Source organism: Excalfactoria chinensis, chromosome 1, assembly GCF_039878825.1.
Source record: "Excalfactoria chinensis isolate bCotChi1 chromosome 1, bCotChi1.hap2, whole genome shotgun sequence".
Classification (NCBI taxonomy): Eukaryota; Metazoa; Chordata; class Aves; order Galliformes; family Phasianidae; genus Excalfactoria; species Excalfactoria chinensis.
This window is the reverse complement of record NC_092825.1, coordinates 73,823,427-73,846,122: the sequence shown is the minus strand read 5'-3', so window position 1 is coordinate 73,846,122 and position 22,696 is coordinate 73,823,427. Positions and strand designations below refer to the sequence as shown.

The 22,696-nt window shown below is 45.0% G+C and overlaps 1 protein-coding gene across 8 annotated transcripts; it reads right to left on the bottom strand.

Annotated features, from left to right (window-relative positions):
- Positions 1-399: 399 nt before the first annotated feature.
- Positions 400-22,588, bottom strand: ZNF384 (zinc finger protein 384). 8 transcript variants are annotated; one of them, XM_072332887.1, is made up of 10 exons: positions 22,532-22,579; positions 22,188-22,236; positions 18,333-18,403; positions 17,941-18,181; positions 17,274-17,604; positions 5,304-5,528; positions 4,467-4,649; positions 3,572-3,650; positions 2,570-2,728; positions 400-2,419 (listed from the first exon to the last, which is right to left on the bottom strand). In XM_072332887.1, the coding sequence occupies exons 3-10, from the start codon at positions 18,396-18,398 to the stop codon at positions 2,144-2,146; spliced, it is 1,560 nt and encodes a 519-aa protein (XP_072188988.1). In that variant the 5' UTR covers positions 18,399-18,403; positions 22,188-22,236; positions 22,532-22,579; the 3' UTR covers positions 400-2,143. The 8 variants fall into 8 exon arrangements, with proteins under 8 accessions (XP_072188988.1, XP_072188980.1, XP_072189031.1 ...); XM_072332879.1 differs by lacking the exon at positions 22,532-22,579 and adding an exon at positions 21,137-21,296 and having other exon boundaries at positions 18,333-18,399; positions 22,188-22,279; XM_072332930.1 differs by lacking the exon at positions 4,467-4,649 and having other exon boundaries at positions 22,532-22,588.
- Positions 22,589-22,696: the final 108 nt, after the last annotated feature.

Here is a 22,696-nt window from a genome sequence, read left to right as displayed (position 1 = left end):
TTTGTGCCTCAAAATCAAGCCAATACATTCTGTGAATATGCACTTAAAATACACCTTAGCTATCGAGGCTCAGTGCAGGATAAATAGGTTAAAATGTCACCAGTAAAATGTAGGAGTCAGGTAACCTCTTCTAGCCTGACCTGTGAACCTACAAAAAAACCTTCTGCTGCTTGCAGCCAAGTCTGCTGACTAAGCACAGAGAAGCAACTCTCTGCCACGGGCTACACAGGTGCAGAGCTCCAACTTTCACTGCGCAAACCACAAGGCTGCCTGAAGACAGGGATGCATTACTCACGGTGCTCGGTGCTTGCAGCAGCAAGATGCTCGCGCTGCAGTCTGGTGCGTGGGGAAGAAACACACGGCACAGGGGCAGGGTGCTTGCAGCAGCACCTCTGAGGAGCCTTTTACACCAGTTTATTTCTACACAAGGTGATTTTCTTTAAAAAAAAAAAAAAAAAAAGCTCCTTCTGGTTGTTGGTACAGAAATCTGAAACTATAGGCTTTGAGTGGGTATTTTAAATCCCAACACATGCTTTTTTCCCTTGCCTTCTCATTCGAGTCAGCCTCCACGATCCAAAGAAACTAAGAAGCGATACACAAGACCAGTAGTCATGTGGACCAAAAAATAAAAAATAAAATAAAATAAACCAAAAGGGAAGGAGAAGCGAAGACAAAGAGAGAGGGAAAAACAAACGAAGATTGAAAATAAAAATTTGCCAGGATAATGCGTTTTATAAACACAGAGATAGAAACAGTTACAGCAAGGACAGAGCGGGCCAGGGGTGGGGAATAGATATTTATATATATATATATATGTATATATATATAAATTCACGGGGCCTTCAGTTTATTCTTGTTGGCTCCCCGTTCTCTTTAGATTGGTCTCTCTGTGGGGATCTTCATCCCTTTCTCTCCACTGTCCACCTTTTGGGGATTCTCTCCCATGATCAGGGTCCAGAAGAGGCCACCACTGCCATGTGAGTCCAGCCCGTCTTGGCAAGAGGAGCCTGAGAGAGCACTCTGGTGGGAGCTGAGCAGAGAAGCTAGCCTTTCCCTACCACCCGCCGGCTCCTTGAAAGACTGGTCTACTCCTCCTCCTCCTTCCCTTTAGGAAACGGGGCAGGACAGGGGCGTGAGTCAGAACTGCTGTTGTTCCACCTTGCGGGGAAAGGGAGTAGAGAGAAGGGCGATGATTATTTTGGCAGTCTCTCACCCTCCCCTCCATTGCTTTTTGGTTTGTTGTTGATGCCTGCAGGCTTTTCTGAGGAGGTGGGGGGGGAAGCAGGAGGGAGAGGAGAAGTACAAGCTGCTAGGACATCATCCACAACAGGCAGGAAGAGCAACGAGCAGGAACCCACGTTCCTATAGGGCCTTGGCCATTACGCTGCTCAGACAGCGGGGAGAGGCAGCAGCCAGTTCCAATAGACTCCTCTCTATTGCTCTCCACTAGGGGAGAAGAAAGAGTGCAATACTCCATAGCCCCCAGGCAGTGTAGGCACCTGTCCAGCCCAGAGAACATGCCTCACCTCTCTCCCACACTGGTCTCACTTCCCACTGGGGAGGTTTCTCCCATCCAGTCCTGGGGGCAGGTGATCGACCCCTCCTCCCTTTCACAAGCAGGAGGAACAGGAATGGATATTTCCCTCTTAGACACTCAAGGAAATCCTCAAAAAACAACAACAAAAAAAAAACCATCCAGCTGTGAACCCTGCCACATTCTTCTGCGGCCCACTGAAAGCGTGTCCAAGCCCCTGTACATACTAGGACTCCATTCCATTCACCATGCATGTCTCAACACCTCCCCACCCCTTCATACGCATCCTACAGTGAGAGAAGGCAAAACAGAAGCCTTTCTTTGGGTTTTAAAGGAGGGGCTTTTGCATGAGGAAGTGATCCCAGCACAGGAAAGGGGCTCTTGCACAAGGAAGCATCCTCCTACCAGGCAGGCTGTTGCACAGAAAGAGCACCCCCTTGATAAAGGCTGTTGTTCAAGGGGCTGCCATGAACAGGGTTACACGGCCAGAAGAGGCTGTTGCAGGAGGAGAGGCCAGAGACTGTTGCACAAGGAGGGCCACCACACAAGTGGTGCCCCTGGGCGCAGGCTATGCACAAGAGGCTTTCTGCTCCCTGGCTTGAGGTCTCTCTAGGAGCTGGAGAGGTGCTCCACTTGGATGGCGCTGGTGCTGACAGTGAGGCAGATGTCCTTGTGATGCTCTGAAGTCTTGTAAGGAGTCAGGTCAAAGGAGCACTGAGGGGGAGGATTGGGTTGGTTAGTGTCTCCAGAAGGGCCCCCTGCTGCCCCACCTCCCTGTGGCTGGAAGTGCTGCTGCTGCTGAGAGGCCTGGGCTTGGGCCTGAACCACCTGCTGCTGTGGATCAGGGATGTTGTGTTTCCGCATGTGCTTCATCAGGTAAGTCTCCTGCAAGGGGAAGAACACAATGTCAGGTGGGGATGACTCACAAAAAACAAAGGAACAGGGAGGGATACAATAGCTCATGGCACTGCCTCCACAGGACCTACTCCCCAGGGAGTTCCCACTTCTGATACCTCTCAAGGAGCCAACACTCACCGAGGTGTAGGCCCGGCTGCAGATGGAGCAGGTATAGACCTTGGCATGTTTCACCGTGTGTGTAGCCAGGTGTACCTCCAGCGAGGCAGCATCTGTGTATGCACGGTGGCAGTTGTGGCACTTGAAAGGTTTGTCTTTGTTGTGCTGCCGTCTGTGGGACTGGGGGATGGCAGCAGGGCAGAGAAAAAAGAAAGCAAGTGCAGAGAAAGAGATTAATATTAATACTGGAGATGGCTTTACCTCTAACACTCCCTTCCAACTAGGTTTTGAGTCCCACAGGACCCAGTATGCTGATTGAGGTACACCTGGCTCCTATCACAGGACATGGTACTTTTCACTCCAGCCTGCTGCATCTTCCCCACAGATTCCTTTTTTTTCCTCAGCCCTCGTACACATTTGAAGAGCAGACTCCTAATTCTCCATGACATCCATCTTCTCGGTCTCAGTGCAGCACTTTCAATCTTTTCCTACCCTTCTCTCCTGCCTCTCTTCACACTGACTCCTCATGTCCATCAACTGTCAAAGCAAGATCTTCCTTAACTGATCACAGGCATTTTGCCACCCGGCATTTTTCACAGTTCCCTTCTTCCACAATGCTGCAACAGGACATACTACCTTTGCTTCCTTAAATCTCTATTCTTACATTAACTCCATTGTAAAACAACAACAAAGAAATCAGATACTGAGATTTTATTCCACTCGTAACATTTAGACAGTATATTGCCCCAGCTATGTTAGAAAACTGCTGAACGGATGGGAAGAATGTTACTAAGGTCTCACCACATTGAAGCCAAGCTCATAATTTTACAGGATGCAACTGTTTTTGTGACTTATTTGGGTCACTAGTGCCACAAGAGCCATGAATCTCTTCCCTAACCAGCACTTCAATAGCATTTTTGTACTTTCACTCTCCTCCCAGCTGCCCCAATTTCTCCACCTCCTCCCGCTTCACAGCTGTATTTGCCACCCACACCGTTGAGCAGGGCATGCCCAGCCTCTTACCTGCAGGTTGGAAAGCTGCGTGAAAGCCTTTTCACAACCAGGGTGAGCGCATTTGTAGGGTCGGTCCCCAGTGTGGATACTGTCAAGGAGGAAGAGCACAAACGGGAAGCAGTGAATAGACAGGCAAGGCAGACTGCCAGGGCCTGATGCCGTGACCAAATCTCACAGCTACCCAGGAAAACAAGGGTAGGGATGATGCTGCCTCCAGCTGCTGTTCTATCTGGACAAAGAGAGCTCTGCTCAGCTCTTGTGTCCAGCTAGAAGTTAAAAAAAAAAGACATGCAGTCAAGCAGAGTTCAGAATGTGATTAGGACTGAGGAGTAAGACTTTATGAATGGGTGGCCAGCTTGGCATGAAGGCCACCTAAGAACGGGCGGTTAGGAGTCTGGGGGCCCAGGCTCCCTGCCTCAAAAGCTCAGGAGAACCAAGAGGAATCCATTCTCCTGCTTCCATGGTATCAAGAAAGTAGCTCTGCTCCTTCTCAGGATACACACTCCAAAAGTTCTCCCCTTATGTTATCAGGGAAATACGTTCACGTCCCTGTCCCCCTGCAATGCCAGGACAAGCTTCCACACACTCAGTCCAACCCCCAAAGAACCGGGCTGAGATCCCCTATGGCCAATGCCTCTCACTCTATTGCTCTCTCTCTGTTACCCCCCACGGTGCCAGACCAAGGATCCCCAGGGACAGCACATGCCCACTTCTGCCCTGCCGTGGTCAGTGTCTCCTGCGCAGTCTCCATTCCGTCCACTCTGCTGGGCCACCTCCTTCTGTGTGTGCAGCCGGTCGCATCCCCCGCCCGCCCCCCGCATGCTTGGCGCGCGTGTGCTCCACAGGTGCATGCCGGCAGCGCGGGGGGGCCAGGGCCAGGCCCCCAGCCTCCTCTGGCCCTTACCGTGTGTGCTGCTGCAGGTGGGAGAGCTGGCGGAAGGCCTTCTGGCAGTAGCGGCAGGTGTAGGGCTTGGCCCCCGAGTGGATGCGGAGGTGCTGGGCCAGGTAGGATGTGTTGGCGAAGCTCTTGGAGCAGTGAGGACACTTGTGCGGCTTGACAATCGCCGTGTGGAGCTTGGAGTGGATCCTGCCGAAGAGGAGGAGGAGCAGCAGCAGTTGGACACGACCGCCATCTGGCTAGTGCTGACGGAATGAGGGCACAAAGGGGGTGGGACAGCACCACTATCTGCTACACAGAGGAACTCCAAATACGGCATGAGCTCACTCAGCCTCGAACCGTGCTCCCCTAGGATTCAAGAGCCCGTGGTCTGTCCGCACCGGGGAAGGATCCAGAGAGAGAAACTATAGAGTTTGGACTGAGGGGCATTGGCACAGCTTGTGTGTGGGAAGCCTATGGCTGAAATAACAGGGGGGCTGCAAGCCTGAACTGAGTAGCTTGGCAGAACTATGCTGGGGTGACAGGGAACAGTCCTTCTATGCGCACTCTACTCTAGTGCTGGCAAAACCAGCCCTACCTTTTTTAGATGATGTTGTTTCATTGCAGACACCCCTCAGAGTAAGCAACATCAACTTCCGCGCACACCCAGCCCCTCACAGCAAGCAACAGGTCTTAGCGTGTCAGATGCCACGGCTGCTGGTTGGTTGTGTCTGAGATGTGACCAGCCCATGGAAATCAGCAAGGTCTCCCCACATAGTCACCCACTGGGGATGCTCACTCACAGCATGCTGGGATGACAACAACATGCAGTGCAGAAGGCCCCCAGCCTCCTCTGGCCCTTACCGTGTGTGCTGCTGCAGGTGGGAGAGCTGGCGGAAGGCCTTCTGGCAGTAGCTGCACGTGTAGGGCTTGGCCCCTGAGTGGATGCGAATGTGCTGGGCCAGGTAGGAGCTGTTGGCGAAGCTCTTGGAGCAGTGAGGACACTTGTGTGGCTTTGTCTCCGTATGGGACTTGGAGTGGATCTGCATCTCTGACTTGGAGTAGAAGGTCAGCGAACACATCCGGCACCTGGGACCGGGGTGAGGGGAAGAGACAGCGTCATACAGGGGCAAGCCCCAAAATCTACCAACTCTAACTGGAAGGGCTGATCCACACTGAGTGAATAATGGGATATTTTCTTACTACATGGTTCTGGGGAGGTTACACCTGGGACATTGTGCTCAGCTGCAAGTGCTCCAGTCCCAGAGGAACAAACTTAAGCTAGGAACTGGCAGAAGAGACCAAACTGTACTTTGCAGCCAGACAAGTGGAGGTCTTGGGAGAATCGAAGAGATTAATTTATACCGCTTACAAGGAAGACAGGGCAGCATTTTGGAAGTTTTCCAACAGCAATCTGAAGGGGACAGGAACAACAACTCCCAGACAAAAAAACATTTTGTTCATCTATTATTTATTTCAGCCAAAAAAAGTTGGAAAACCTGAAAATCCCAAGTTAAGGTTCATCTTCATTATAAAAGCTAATTCCATGTATTGCAAAGTCTGCAAAAGCAGTAATGACAAAACCATCTAATTCTGCTCTCATTTTTGGAGAAGACACGTTTATGAAGACAATGCTGAAAGTAACAACAGTGCTGCCTTCCTAGTGAGTCTCAAAAGATGTTCTGCATATCAAATCAGATATCTCACTGGTCTAATTGGCTTTCACCATTTCTATCTTAGTGATGTTTTGAAATGTTTTGTCTAGGAGTTTGGACCCATCTGTTCCCACAATGATCAGAAGCATGTTTGATAACACAGACTCTTTGAATAGGGAGAAGCAGTGGGCAAGTACCTCTAAAGGATGCTGATGTTAAAAACCATTCCTCCACCATAATACCAGGTTAAGAGAAGACTGTACTCTTATAAAATTAAAGATGGTAAAAGAGTTTGTGGTTAATAAAGTGACAGAGAGCTAGAGACCACATTCAAGTTACTGGAGTTTTTATCTTCCCTCAAAAGCGCATGCCAACAAGTGGCAGAGTTAAGGTTTCTCTGAACTGAAGCTTTTTCCACTTGCAGACTTCTCAGTTAAACAAGACAAAACGGAACCTGCACTTGGAACTTCCAGAGTCACACCTGAGGGAAAAATTCCACCTAGAAGACCTCTGTTCAACCTGCTGTGGTGTGTTAATTATGTTTTTGTCTGGGAATTTCCTTAAGTTTCACAAGTGTTTAAGAAATTCCTCGGTGACAAAAGTCTCTGCAGCTATTACTAACAACAGAGAGCTTATCCTGCTCCTTCCTACACTCAAGTATTTCTCCTCCTCCTAGGAGAATACTTCATTACATTTACTACTGTGGCTATTTATGTTGGAGCCAGATGCCTTTATGATGCTTGTGGTCTAATTAGCACACGTAATTTAGGCAACATTTATCCAGAACCTACCTTAAGTTTCACAGGCCCTTCCAAGCCGCAGCTTGATTTTGAGCCATTTAACTGGAAGCCATGCCTCCCCAGTGAGCACTCTACCACACATGTGCCATAACATTTTTCTTATATATCACCATTTCTTTAAATTCACTATCATCTCACAGTTGTTTCCATATTTTCTGCCTTCATCTTTCTCTTACCTTCTTCTAACTGCACAACTGAACACAACACATAAGTTAAACAAATTCTTATAGAACTCCTCCCTCACATACACGCATCCATCTTTTCTAGCATCAACAAATAAAAGCAATCTGACCACTTATCCCTAAGTCTATTAGAAATGCAAGGAGCAAGAAAGAACATCAAGATCACCTTTTAGAAAAAGCAGGTTTTGGTTTACAAACCTGAGGATCTCTAAACACTTGTCCAGTTCACTCTGGACTTCATGAAACATTTAAAGCTAGAATTGAAGACGGCATAGATGCTTCACAATTATCAAGTCATATTTAGAGAATGAGAATTGTATTGCTGAAAGCAGCAATGCTAAAAAGGACTTTGAAGTGAACACTGAACTGAAAAGTATCTCCAAGCTCCAAGTCCAGTACCTTGCTAATGCAAGGAATTAAGCCATAACCTCATGCATGACTTTATCAAGCTCCTTTTCAGTGGATGCTTATTGTCAGCACCCTCGGTTGAATTCTGCTCTGCAATACTACTCAAATGAGGAATCGTTCAATTGAGAACAAGCTTCCAGTGAGACGTTCTACTAATATGGCTAACTGAACAGCAGGTATTATATTTGTAGATATGAATTGTGCGACTGTTCTTGCAACAGCATACCTAATGCTGAAGACTACATAGTCAACAACTACTGAAATATCCAGACAACTTAAGAATCACTGTGTGTGGAAAATCTGCCTCAGTAAAGATTCGCTGAGCCCAGTCTATCTAGGCTTGGAGGAAAGGTTAAAAGACAGCTTGGTTAGTATCCATTTAAATCCATGTAGGGGAAAAAATATATAAATTATTATGGGTTTGGTTTATGCAGCAAAGTATTCTAAGATACAACAGCTAACAATACAAGTCAAAAAACCTGAGAAGAAATGGGATCATTTCAACCATGAGAATAATACATCTTTGGAACAACATTCAGAGGCTGTATTATGTTCTCAATCACTTGGCTCCTACCATTCCTATTTTTAGAATTCCTGTCCAAGTGTAGTAATTTTCTAGATATTTAGCTCTAGTGTACATACAGTCCTGGGAACTGATCTCTTCTCTGTTGTATATAACCACATATGTTAAACACCCTCTTCTTTCTTGAAAAAGAAAAAAATTAACAAACTTTACTATGTCTGAGCACTCCCATCCATTAAGTATCTAATGACTTAAAGCCAATTAGTGTATTGTCCAAAACATCTACACAGCAACTCCTTTACTTATTTGCTTTGTCAGGTATCTGCCTTCAGGTCAGAAATTCCCTAGAATAAACTTGGATGCAGAGAAACAATGTTCTCCTCCATTTTGACAATAAATATGCAAATAAAGGATTTCAAAACCTCCCCGGAAACTGCATGAGAATGGAAGATGAATCTCAATGTGAGGAAAAACAACAAAACCTAGAGACCCCACAGCCACATACAAAAGACCTAATAACCCCCCTCCTACCCCCCCCAAAATCCCTAGAAGATGAAACAAACAAAACCTGATATGTCTGCATTTAGCAGCTGTAGAGGTATCCGAGCTGATTTTAAAACAATATGAAAATATATTTCATATATATGGACCCATCTTCCCAATAATCCAACTAGCATCAGCCTGGAGAGGGCAAGAATGTCATGTTGTAGCATTAACAAATTCATGAGCCTTATGAGCTGAAGAGGCCCTGAAATACAGCAGACAGCTGCATTTTAGTTTTGCATTATGCGGTTGCAGGCATTTTCATGGGAACAAATGATCTATTTAATTAAGGGCTTTGCATTTTGCCTCAGACTACATCTAATATTAAAGGGGAAGACGCAATTGGTGGGTAAATATGGATTTTAAAAAAAAAAGTTAAATCTATATGGGTAATGAGGACATCGCATCTGACACTTGCAGTGTTTCATTGTTCTACTTCGTTGAAATTCCCCTTGCTGGGAAGAGGAAAAGTAGGGAGTGCTGTTTGCTAAGCACGGACACAGCGCTATATGAAATAATTCACCGTTTTTGTTCATATGCATTTGTAATCTTTTCTCTCCATTGTGCTTCTGTACTACTACTACTTGCACTGTATTCTGAAAGCAAGTAACAGAAATGAATGCAGTATTCCCACTGAGAGTGTAACAAATATCCTACGACCGTTTGTTACGGCTCTGCAAATTTAGCCTCGGAGAATAAACTCTTAATAACACAGAGGTGCATTTCTCCATATAAATACTTTGCTTTATACCCATCAGTATACTAGGGAACAGAAGTAACACCTTTCAATGTCTATAGTCTTTTAAAGGGAATCTACAGAAATTGAGACATGAAAAGAATATGTGCATGGTAAGACTAAGACCCTCAAAAAAAAAAAATCATGAAATGCCAGTAAAAGTTGGATATATAATTCTAATTCTGCTCCCATATGAAAGTCATCATGATGAGTCACAAACTAAATTATGCTTATAGGAGCTAGACTACAACTCTGAGGCACACAGTGCCGTGTTTTTGCTACTTTTCATATAATGTTTCGCCTCATTCATCAGATGCTGTTATGAGATAAAATGCCATCTGAAATACCATCTCATAGTAAAATCTGCCTAGCATGGATTAACAGCATTTTTCAATCAAGTGCTTAATTAATTGGTGTCACAGTTGTGAAAACTGTAAGTTTTTACATGGCTTTCCGAATTCAATTTCCTACTGAGATTGGTCTTAGAATAGACTTCAAATGCAAGCTAGATCACAAGTCAAAAATAATAGTGATTTAAAACAACAGATCAGAGAGGTTCAAAGTTAAACTTGTTAAGTTGAGGCTTCCTGAGTCAACAGATATTTAGAAAGGAAAGAAATGTACTGTCTTTGCAATGCAGAGTTAATGAAGTAACTAATGCAATCATAGCATAATAATGGATGCACAGTGCATAAGAAATGCTGATTTAGCCTTCAATTTATCCAATATTTTAAAGCTGAATTAAACTTTTCCTCACTAATATCTTGCATGAGGCAAGGGGAAGGAGATAGAATATTTGAGATACATAGCTAGAATACTTGGATAAGACCTAAATAAAAGTATATGAATGCTAAATGCAAGCTTATGACTTTACTCCTGTGTCCATTTGCCAGTTTACACTATTGACATGCATACTATCAGATCTGCCAATTACACAGAGACCTTCATAGACCCTCCACTGCTCGGTATCACGGTAAGACTACAGAAAACAAACATGCATCGCTGTCCTAGCAAAGCAGTGACTAGTTTTAAATGCTCTCATCATACAGCATTTCTCCAGTCCTCAGACTCAGAGGAGAATCCTAATCCTGCATTTTGTCTATTTTTCCAAATGATCTTAGAAAAATGATCAGACCCGGAATTCTGTAGCATTTCAGCGTGCTTCACAAATAGCTTATCTTCCTTTAAATACCTTGGTATTTATGCTTTCAGCAACTGCCTCTACCACCTTTCGTCAGAGCCTCACACTGGGAACTCAAATGATGTCATTTCATTTCTAGAAGTTTTCCGCATTGCTCTCCAGGATACTGCTTCCCCATTATTCACATCACTTATTCTTCAGATTAAAGATGTTCAACCGCAGCCAAGAGGACACTTCCAAGAATCAATTAATATTCTGAGTTGGAATGGACCCACCAGAAGGATCTTAGAGAGAGTCCAACTCCTGACTCCAATTCTATCCAGGCCTACATTATTGTTTTAAATCGTGTCTGAACATCTAGGTCTCAATCCCTGACTCTGCTGGAGAGGCCACACTGTATTAACCAAGAAACAAAGTCTTCCATTGGGCTGTACTAAAACCACATTTTGCTTCAACAGCTCAAGATTAACAGCCACATAAAACTTAGTCTTTTCTTAAAAAAAAAACAAAAAACAAAAAACCACCAACAACAACTATCTTCCAGCAATTATTTCTATCTGCAAACTGTCAAAAGATTTTCTGTTGACCTCTAAAACCACTGAACAACATTAGGCTTAAGACCTCTATCGATTTCTGAAATCAGTAACCATTAGAATAAACAACTAGCAAAGCAACAAAATACAATAAGGTGTCTCCTAGGAACATGATAATATCCAATGCTAAATTAAAAGAACAAAAGCCCCATAAGAAACACCAATAAATTTGGAAACAGAAGTAAGGTCATCTGTGTCACCATAATGTGGCTCTGCAGTGCAGTCACATATTCTGATACAGCTTTATTAACTGCTTCAACTGAACTGCATCCTTATTATGTTGCACAGATAGATATCTAACAAGCAGGTGGTCAGGATTCTTCATCACCATTGTGATGTGTACAGCATTAGCCTTGTCAAGCATGTGCAATTCCAACCTAAGAAGGCAGAATCACTCCTCTGCTGGACCCCCACAGAAGTATCAGCATTCCATACACACTCATTTGTCCCCACAGCATCCATTTATTTTTTCCTAACATTAGGAAGTGACAAAAGACAAGAATGAAAAAACAACTAGTAAGAAATACTAACTCCGAGTGCTAACCCAATATCTGCAAATACTGACTTTCCTTTAAAGGAACTTGACAGTATATGCATTTCAATCACAGCCCCTGTAAGATTTCTGCACTGTAGCCATAAGATACTATGTTTCTGCAAAGCAAAAAATGATGCAACATGTAACAGAGGACTATTCAATGACACTTGAGAAGGGATTATGGTTTGGGGAACACCAGATGTTAATTATTTCAGGGTAATGGTCTACAGACAGTTCTAGCCTGCAGCACTGAAAGCGAGACCTAACTTGTATTTGCACAATGTGGCCTGAACCATGGCTTAAGATACACTATTAAATCCATGGCAGAGACAAACAACCTACAAGTTCTTCACGTTAGCAGTCAATTGCCTTCCTCAAATCATCCTTCTCAACTCCGCAACCACATGTGATTTTGATTTTTATATCATTCCTTTTTCCTAAGTATATATTCAAGACTCAGACAGGCTACCTACAACTGTAAACACATAAACAAGGATGGTAGAAAAGTGCATTGGCTCAACAGGGTCAAATTAAGGTGTGACCAGGCAGACAGATGCATGACATAAGAGTTTTGATGCCCTCTCTCTCTCTCCAGCTGGAACAGTAGCTGAGTCCCTCATTCCCTTGCACACAGTCAATCCACTGACAAGCAAGCAAAATGCAGTAAAATTAAAACTTGTGACTACAGAACCCTTCCTGTTCTTTTAACTTTGTACTGTGAGGAACTGCAATGAGAACACACGTGCACATGCAAACATGTAGTTACGACACCATAATAGAAGGGAGAGAACTTACCATAATCCAGGTTTTCACCTTAATATATCCTGAGACAAATGGCCAGTCTTAATTACCATTTCTAACCTTCAAACACAGTACTCATATACAAAGCAAAGCTTAAAGTACAGTGTGTACATATATATATATATGTATGTATATATACATACATATATATATATATATATATAAGTACATGTGCACCTGTCCTCCTCAGAACTTTGAAAGCATAAGCCAATTTTAACCAAATCTGAAAAAGGGGTAAGAATTTTAAAATCACAGGCGTCACAAAAATATGCAGCTGGAAAAGGTAAGAGACCCTCTTGGAGCCCCCTGCTGAGGGAAAGGCTAGTGAGCTCACCCTTGATTAGACATCAGAGAATCCACACAGGAGAGAGACGCAGGAAACCAGGCTTCATTAGTTCCGCTGCTCACGGAACTACTTGTTAAAAAAAGCAAACAGAAATTCCAACATGTGGCATCACGCTGACACCCACGTTGGTCAACAGCAATCTTAAGAACCTCTGCACAGACTCTGCCACCACAGCTAGGACAATAAATGATATTAATAGCATTTTGTTGTCTTTTTCTAGCATTGGAGGGGGGTGAGGCTCTTTGCCAGAGGAGATCATATACTAACTAGTGCTGGCAGCAGAAACGTGGCAAAATTTAGGAATACTGGATTTAATATTTCTAGGCTTTGGAGGGAATGTGGTCAAACTTTCTGCCCTATACTTCAATCTCTATTTCTTCTTTGCCCCCTGCCTTCCACCTTATTGCAAAATCCCATCTCTCCTGCACCAAGACCCAGTCCCAGGCTCTTTTCCCACATGCCCCAGCCTCCTCATCCTCAGTTGCCATGGCTCTTCCCTGTTCATTAACATTTATCTCCTCTCTCCCACACTTCTATTTGTCTGTCCGCATCCCATGCTCTTTTCCCCATCTGTTCTTTTAATTCAAGGTATCTCCTTCATTTTCCAGCTCCTCACAAATCTGCCTCTTTCTTCCTGTTTCAGTCTTGACCCTCCCTAGCTTTTCTCTAACCTTGCAAAAAAGGCTCTCATTCACATCCTCTAGTTTGTGAGGCTCTTTCCTCTCTCCTCCTTTCTGATTCCCGTCTCCTCCTTATCAAGCTTCCAGACTTCAATCAGCTCCAACATCTAGCCATACCTCACTCTTGTCCCCACTGCTTTTGAATTGAGCACTGCCTTCTTCCACCTTGCTGTTGTGCCCACTAGAGGGGGAGGCTCCTGCCAACACTGAGCACAGATTCCCTTCTGAAGCAGAATGAGGGCTGTGACTGAAGGAACAGCAAGCTTGGCCCTTCAGCACTAATCTAGAAGATGCTTATCACAGCACAGAGAGCACACACATAGTACAGCTTCATATAAACACAGAGAGGTCAGAGCCTATTTAGTTCTTCTGTGGAGACAGATAGCCTGGATTCAAGCAAACCTCAAATACCAAAGATGATACAAAAATCTTTGCATATTTCAGCGAGTGAAGTATTCAGCATCTCAGAACGTGCTTAACAGATAATTTTCACAACTTACAACTTGACTGAATTTTCAGACAGATGTGGCTTATGAAAGCCATAACCACCAGATTTCAAATCTATTCAAAAACAACAATAAAAGCATCACCACGTGGAAAGATCTAGCAATAATGAATTTAGCAACACTAAATTCAGTATAGGGCCAAAAAAAGAAAAAATAAATTAAAAAGGCTGAAAATGAAAAATGAGACAACTGAGGACATGCTCAGCACCTGCTGTATTCAAGCTCTCCTTACATTCCTAATTTCCACCATCCAGATTCTTCCCCTTTCTCATCTTGTCTCTGCTTCTTGCCAAGACTTCTAAGGCTTCTGCAAACTTTCTCTCCCTGGACACACCTCAGAAGCTCAGCTGATTATTGTCTCCCAAACTAAAACTCTGTCCTGTTTTCAAAGCCCAGTGAAAGTAAAGAAACTCACCAATGAAAATGGGAAACAGAGAGCACTATAATTACAACCATTTGGTCAACCATTTGAATCAACCATTTCAACCATCTTGTCTGCACATCACACCAGAAGCTTCAAGATGTGCATTTGTACACACACCAGAACAGTACTTAGAAATACCACCGTCTCCAGGATCTATGCTCTCACTTCCTCGGTGCCATTGAAAGTTCTGCTTAGAAATCACGTGCTTCACACGCTAACAGCATCTTAGTAGAAACACTCTTGATGCTGATCTCTTTTTCCACAGAAAAAAAAGGTGAATTCTACCAGGATGTCAGGGGACAGCAACAAAGAGCTGACAGTGAATCCAGACAAGTCTGAAATGACATTATTCATGACGGAAAATGCTTCACAGAACTGGTTTAGATGCTTGTTCCCTGCAGGCCGAAGCACTCTTCTAATATCACAAAGCAGAGCAACAAGGATTCTTGCCAGACTAATCCTAAGGCTAGACGTGCAAGATCTGCAAGCAACAGCATAATCAGTAAAAGCCCCACACCTTTTCTTACAAAGAAAAACCTAGTCATAGAAGATTGTTACACCACTGCCACAGCAGACTAACTCACTTCCAAAGATGGCAGCAAAACACCTCCCATTTGCTGGGGCAGGAATTGCTACATTCAATGGGCTGATCTGCAACACTTGTATCACACTTCTGCTGCAACCCCTCCAAAGCCTGCCTGCGAGGCTGCTCATTCAAGGCCTTACTCCTTCACTAATGCACCAGCAGTCACGAATTAGGGAAATTGGCCACCTGCTCAGACACCCGTGAACAGAAGAGCTCATGGAGCTCAAAATAAAAGTAGTCAGATTGATCAATACACCACAACTACTTCCAGGCATTTGACTACTTTCCTTAGCATAACGGGATGAGAGTCAATGAAAACAAACACCTCTGAGTACCACAAGCAACTCCTTCAGCACAGAAGGGAGCAACTTCAGAAAAGCCTTCCACATAACCCTAAACTAGTCAGAATACGTCTGCATACCGCAGTAATGGTTATCTACCCAAATCATTACCATCTCGAACAGTGAAGGAACCAAGGAGTTCTCAAAAGTTTCAACCTATGCATGCTATGTACAAGATCTTCCTACAGCTAAAAGAACACTATTTTCCTTGATTTTTGAACAATTCTTTTTTGTTCCAGATTTACACATGGAAAGCATCAGTTAAAGAAAAGACCCCTTGGTGGTCTTCAATGAATACCAATTTGGCTACCTTGCACCTTAATACTGCTCAGAGGAAGTTTGGCTTGGGATGGGAACTGGAAGAAAAGGCAGAGATGGACTAATCGTGAAGATGAGAAATATTCCTGATTACACGTTCCTACATATAAACTCATTTGTGTGGGTTTTTTTTCCTGCAAAGTCTTTTTCATGATCACTTACAGAGACTACGGGTGTTCATGAAGTTTCTGCTGAGTCATTCCACATGGTCATTGGCTTTTTTTTTCCTCCAAACTTACATGTAAACAAGGAGCTATAATTAAAGCTTTGGTTTAGCTTTAATTCTAACGTTCTCTGCCAATTGTGCCCCCTGTAAATACATATCTAACAGCTTAATTAGCAACCCAGACTGTAAGCAGCTTGAGTACTGTGGAATTGTGGCCAAGGCCCAAAGTAAATGGTGGACTTAAAAATAGTAAGCTACCTAACACTCCCACCCCTCTTTACCATACGCTGATTGTATTTTCAAAGTGGAAAAACTGGGACACTGGGTAAGGGAATAAAAGGACTGCTCCAAGTTCTAGTTTTGTAGCCATTTAACTGTATTGATTTTAAAGTGTAAATATTTTTAAAACGCTGGAGTTAAAAAATGAAACAGAGTCTGGGATGGACGCATAGATCCTGTGGAGGTGCCTTCATATTCTTATGACTTAATTCCAGAAACATAACTAAATTGGTACCAAGAAAAAAAAGAGGGCCTAGAATGATAGAAGGGAAACTGTTGGAGAAGGATTCATGGGCACATAGTAGGGAAGTGAGATGAGCTACAAATCACATACTTCTGCTTCTATCTGGCTACTGTTTTGACTCATAGACCTTAACCAGCTGTCAGAACCTCAGAAACACACATCACTAAACACCCATACTTGCTCCTGCTTCCCAGCCAACACTGACCATAACATTCCCACCCTAGCACTCCTCTGCTCTGTTCAGCTCCCACCTTCTCAAAAATGTCATGCTCCTCATTACCCTCTGCTTTAAGTACTTCCTCCTAGTTAACCTCTCTCCCTTTTCCAGCACTTACTTGTAGAAGTTCCTTTAGCCACATCCCTCCAAGCTCAGAAACTTAACCTCAAGGCTCAGAACGCTCTCCCCTCCTATCAAATAATCTTTGGGCTCAGAAACACCCTGACATCTAATTCAGAATAGAACCTTTTTCCTGTTTTGTTGGGAATGCTGAAACAGGAAGACAGCACATGGGGCAATGCACACAGAAACGGATTCGATCACCACGATTCACTTCCAGCTGTGTTCCTCCAATAGGGAGAATTTTATACTGGACAGACTGGAGTCCTCATTCAGGGGCATTCAGGTACACCAGGGCTCTCAGCCACACCAGAAGTGCTAAAGGTGCACCAGACAGTACTGCACTCTGCAGTATGCCAGCTATACTACTCAGCTGCAGCATCAAGGATATGGCTCAGCCTCTGGAAGAGCTAACATGAACTAAATGAGCAACACTGACATTCATATGTTTAGGAAACTGAGGTTGTCCACTCTGAAGGAGATGCTTAGTTTGGAGTCAAATCCACCAGCTTACAAACATTCTAAATTATCAAGAAAACTCAATTCTCACTGCAGCTGAGAGTTTTTCTATTCAGGGACTCTACAAGGAAGAGGCAAAGATCTCTCCCACCCCCATGTAATCCTCCAAAGAGCTGAATATACCCCCATCCCCATGCAATGTAACAATCATGGTTTAGCTCTGCTCCCCACCTGTATGTCTTGCCATCCTTGTGCTGGTCCTCATCATCCTCGTTTGACAGCACAAAGGGGTCACTCATCTCTGGCAGCCCCGATTCCTGCAATCGTTTCTTCTTCCGGCCCCGAGGCGGTTTGGGGGCAACTCCCCCACCCCCGCCCCCCCCCCCACCTTCAGAGAGGGTGGTTGTCCCCTTCTTGGTCAGATCAGGCACCACCTGGAGGGCTGCCTGGGAGCCAGGGGGTAGTGCAGAGACGATCATGGGAGCTGAGATGGGAAAGGTTTGTGCAGAGGTGGCTGTGGTCACCAGGGAGCCCGATGGAGAAGTTATCACGAGACCTGGACCTGAAAACAAACAAAGATGCAGGTCACATATAACATTTCTAATGACCTCCTCATCCCACAGAAGTAAGCTTTATGCATCTACATTTAAACACGTTTAAAAAAGAAGAGCATCTTAACCTCTCCAAAACATTCTCAGTCTTTGCAGTTAGAAGTCAAACCTCAGTACAGAGGATAGATGAATAGACTAGGTTCCTAGAGATTCACGGTGAAACAATGCTTAGGGCCAAGGCAGTCTACACCATCAAAAATGCTTGGGATAATCTATAGTACCAAGAGGATCCTTTAGAATTCTGTGCTACACACATCCTGGCATCCTCCTGTTGCAGAGTTCCCTACCTGCCGTCATGAGCCCAGCAGACTGCACTGGCACCACAGTGATGTTCTGAGTCACAGGGGCTTGGCTGTGTGGTGTCAGCTGCTCCGGCTTGGTGTCAGAGTCCATTGCAATGCCAGTGGGTAGAGCCACTGAGGTGGGCACTGTCAGCAAGGCAGGGTAGTGGGGGGGAGCAAGGCTGCAGCCCTTCTCCGTGGGCAATAGCTGCTCCTTCATCTTGTTGATAAACATGGTGTTGTCAATCTAAACAGGTGGGAAGAACAGTTTTTAGAATACTGGGGTAATGCCTCTCCCAGCAGTTGGCTGAGCAAGAAAAGCAACAGAAACACGCATCATTCACCAACTTCTAATGTGAAGCAAAACAGCAAAATGGGTTGGAAGACAAAGATCTTACCTGTCCCGAGACGGTCGGCACTGCTGGCCAGAAGTACGGAGAGGAGTTGAAATGAGATTCTTCCATCCTAGCTGGGCACAGGGGGGAACAGGAAGGGGGAAGGGAAGAGGAATGGAGGAAAAGGAAGACAGAGACAGACGCACACACACACACAAAAGGAATATTAAACCCAAAATGACTCCAACAGGGAACTGCCTCAGTCTAATACTGGGACAGTTCCTTAATCTCCCCTTTCTCACTTAAGCAGTTGCTCCCCACGTTTGAGCTATCTACCCAAATCCTGTTATTTTCAGGGAAAAGGTTAACTGCCACTCCCACAGACTTAGGCCCATACCTCTTGCTTAGAAGTGCTCCATGCAAAATAAAAATAATAATGACTACACCTGACCCAAAACACCTCCAATACTCCCCAACTACCATCCACCCAAGTACATGACATAAATGATCAAGTCTGTGCACGTGCAACCTGGCAAATACAGCTGAAAACCATTTGTCACTGTCACAGCCATCCTGATCCCACAAGCAGTGAAAATTCTGGACCCTGCCTGGCCCTCCACCCCAGCTCACTATGGATCCAGATGCAGCAAGGGCAGGCACATTAGCAGTATGTTATACAGAAAGAAGGACAGGCAAAGAAAGGGAAACAGACTTGCCCAAGGTAACAGACAGCCACAGAAGACCAAGCAGTAAATCTCAAGGCTCCTAACTTCCTGCTGCTCTCTGCTCTGACCACTCCAGCCCCGCTCTTATAAGAAAACCAGAAACATCGCTCTATCCTGACAGACAAGATCCACCTCTCTCATCCAGCAAGACCACAGAGCAGGGAAACAACCTGACTCTCCTGCTTCTGAGACACCATATTTCCGAGAGGTATTGTGTCAGGGCTCTCTATTGCTCATCACAGTTCTACCTCCAGGACAAGAACATGTAGGATTCTACCCCCCAGCCAAGTGCCCACTGCTCAATCTCAGCTCTCCGTGGACAAGTTAGGTGCCAGAAAACAGTCCTCTGAGGACAGAGGCTTAATCCCTTTAGGATCACCTAGCTGAAATAATCTATTTTACTATTCTTTCTATTCTAATCCTGTCATTCCTCTGTGTAATATCATTATCAAGAGAAATTTGCAACGCTCTGTAGATGCTATTGAAAAACTAAGAGATTCACAAAACAATATTTTCTAGGGTAGATGTGCCTATTTCTGAACAAATATGACAAAATTGGCAGGTAATATAATGCAATAAAAACTGTGCTCAATGAACATTACATCTGGCAGAGCAAGCTGCTTAGATAAAGCAAACACTGCAGGTTTGCAGCTATCTGCAAAATGTACCAGTCCTATTTCTGTTATGATGTGGCAGTAGACTAATTAACGAGTAAATATTGTTTCTGAAGGACCTATCTCAGTCATCAGATAAGCTAAGGAACATGCCCCAAGAAGCATGAAACACTTTCCAGAAGTACATTAGGACAGAATAAATACATGTGGAATTGCTGTGTATGAGCCAAAACGCAAAGATAATTTCCCTCTATGTAGAGAAGCAGTATTTAAATGAACCAAATTACCTGTTAATTTTGTTTTTATGAATTGCTCATGCAACAGCAAAGCCAAGTATTCCTGCCTCACTCACTCACTACAAATCAACCAATAAACACACTTAAGGATGATTTATTTACCTTGCATCGGTGGCATGCAGACAGATTGCTAGCTGCCTGACTGAATTACTCTGGATTTACATTGCAGCAATTCAATCAGAATCCAATGGGGCACGTATCTTTCTTCTTCTGAGAGAAATTAACTACGTATTCTGCCAACAGCAAGGCTCCAAGTATATAACACCTAACAACACGACTGTTTGCTTCCGCAGAAAGAAAAAAACTACATGTGGAGGTTAAGGCCTTCCTTGGCAACTGAGCACCACCTGAATCAAGAGGTTTTTTTGGTTGCAACGTAAAGGGGTTTCGTTGTTGTTGTTTTAAATAAGTAAGCCCCCATTTGCTCAGCTTCCACATAAAGAAGGAAGAAAAAAAGTCAGCCCTAAGCAAACCTGATTATGTAAAACAAAGTCTCATATAATAATCACATGCACTTTTAAAATAAACTTTTTAATTGCCGAGTCTTGAATCCCTCAGACTCAACTGTAAACTTCAGCAGTAAAATGCAAAGACATCAATCTCAAGAAAAATCTCACAACAGCTTTCTTACTTAAGGAGCATAAAGCATGAAAGGCACCTCCATCTTCAGACTGTAAAATCCAAATGAGCACAGACAAGGCACTCAGAGGCCTCCTGTTTCTATCTAATTCCTGCCAGACCTTCACAAAGCACCCAACTTTTGTTTGTTTAGTTTACAAAATGTTTCGGTATAAAACCAAAACAAACAAAAAAGCCCACACGTCAAGAAAACAAGCAAACAAACAACAAACAAAACAACACAAAAACCAAAGAAGTTGATTCTCAAAAGATGATGACACAGTTTTCACTAAACTCTCTAAGAATCCTTCTTCCCATCCAGCAGTGTTTATGCTTGAGCAAATATCGGGACTCAAAAGACTTGGCTTGAAAGACTGAGGTGTAATGAAGTTACAAGAATGTGAAGAAAAAGGAGAAACAGCATAAGAGTCAAAGCTTTCATGCAGTCTCACTAGCAAGCCAATCTTCCAAAGGGAGAAAACAAAGATAAGATTACCAAACTACCATTCTAATACCCGCAGATGTCCCTCCCCTATCCCACTTTTTGGCTAAAAGACATTTTGAAAACATGCACCCCTATTCATAGCCCCCACTTTAACACCACTCACACTTACTTTACCAGAACTCTGCACGCAACCCTTCCAATTGCTCTATAACTATCCCACATGGGCTGGAGCTTCAACCCTGTACCACAGCACGTTCCCACTGCAGTGCCTTCATCATCCCAGCTTCCACAAACGGGCCAGAGATGGGACCTTCTTCCTATTCACCAGTCTAGTATCAGACAGATGTCAATGTACCCTCCTGATATAAACCAAAAACACCTTCTGTGTACAAGCCACAAATGTACATGCACCAAATAAACAACTGAGTGAACCAGAGAACTCACAAGGGACAAGGAATCTTAAGTTTATATCTCAGAGAACTTCACGAAATCACATACTTAATGGGCTGGGCTTATACTTCTTAGCAGGTCATCACTTTAATCATAAACACACAGATAGAAAGCACGTGCAAGTAAACGGTGAGGCAGAGGCTGTGTTTCTGGAAGGAATAATCAATGTTGGATATGAAGACATTCATAGATTGACTTTGATATAGTTTCCTTTATTCTCCAGATACTCAGCATTTATCTACATGCAGAGTAGAGCCTTCATTTGACAAAACAATTATTTAAATTGTCATTCTGTGTCTGCCCAGTATCTTTGGCCAGTAAGAGCGAGCTTTTGGGCTCAATCACTGCAAAATACTACAGATGCTGAAGGCCACACAGGATATGGAACCAAATGCCAAAGTGCCTCCCCTAAGCTCCTTAGTACCAGCAAGTTCAAGCACTGCTACACCTTTAGAACAAGGACATGCGGATGTGCCTCAAGAACACCCCCAGAGAGAACGGGTAAACCCTAAGCCCCAGGCCCCCAGCCCACATGCCACAGCTTCAGCAACATTGGCGCCGTACCTGACACAGAGGCAGCCACCACCCCAGCCAACCGGACCCAGGCAAAAGCCACCACCCGGCAGGGAAGCGCCCAGCACCCCACCGGCCCCGTCCCGGTGGCCGTCCCTTCTCCCACCCCTGTCCCCGAGGCCCCGTCCCGCAGTCCTCCCGTAGCCCTCCAGCTCTGCGCGCCCCCAAGCCCCGGGCGTTCCGCGGGCGCTGCTTACCCCTCTCACTCTCCCTCCACTTGCATCGCTCCTCCTTCCAGGGCCGTCTCTGCAAACAAACCGCCAGGGTTACGGGGCTGCTCGGAGGCCCCCATGACGCGGGCCGCCCCTCGCTTGCAGCCTCCCGGGGACGGGCCATGGGCGGCGCGGGGCTCCCCGCGGGCACCGGCCGGGATCAGAGAGGCCCGCACCCACCTCCCCCCGCAGGGCCCCGCCACCGGGACGGACGGACAGAGGGGCGAGCGGACAGACAGGCGGCCCACCGCCGTTTCCGCTTCCGGAGCGCCTCGACGCCGGAAGTGCCGCTTCCCCGGGCCCCCCCGGCCCCGCACCCGCCGCATTACCGAGCACCACCCCCCAGCGGCGACCCCAACCCCGACTCCGGCGGCGGCCTCCTCACCGGAAAGAGGAGCGGCGAGGCGCTTCCGGATCAAGAGGCGGAGCGCGACTCAGCTCTTCCGGGGCGCCGAGCGGAGCGGAACGGCGTCATCGACGGCTTCTCTTGAAAA

Coding starts and splice junctions, on each gene's coding strand:
- ZNF384 (XM_072332869.1), bottom strand. CDS start 22,326: ATGGCCCGTCCCCGGGAGGCTGCAAGCGAGGGGCGGCCCGCGTCATGG. Junction 17,605..17,940: donor TGCTGGGCTCATGACGGCAG/GTAGGGAACTCT, acceptor GTTTGTTTTCAG/GTCCAGGTCTCGTGATAACT. Junction 2,420..2,569: donor GCAGCCGGGCCTACACCTCG/GTGAGTGTTGGC, acceptor TTCCCCTTGCAG/GAGACTTACCTGATGAAGCA.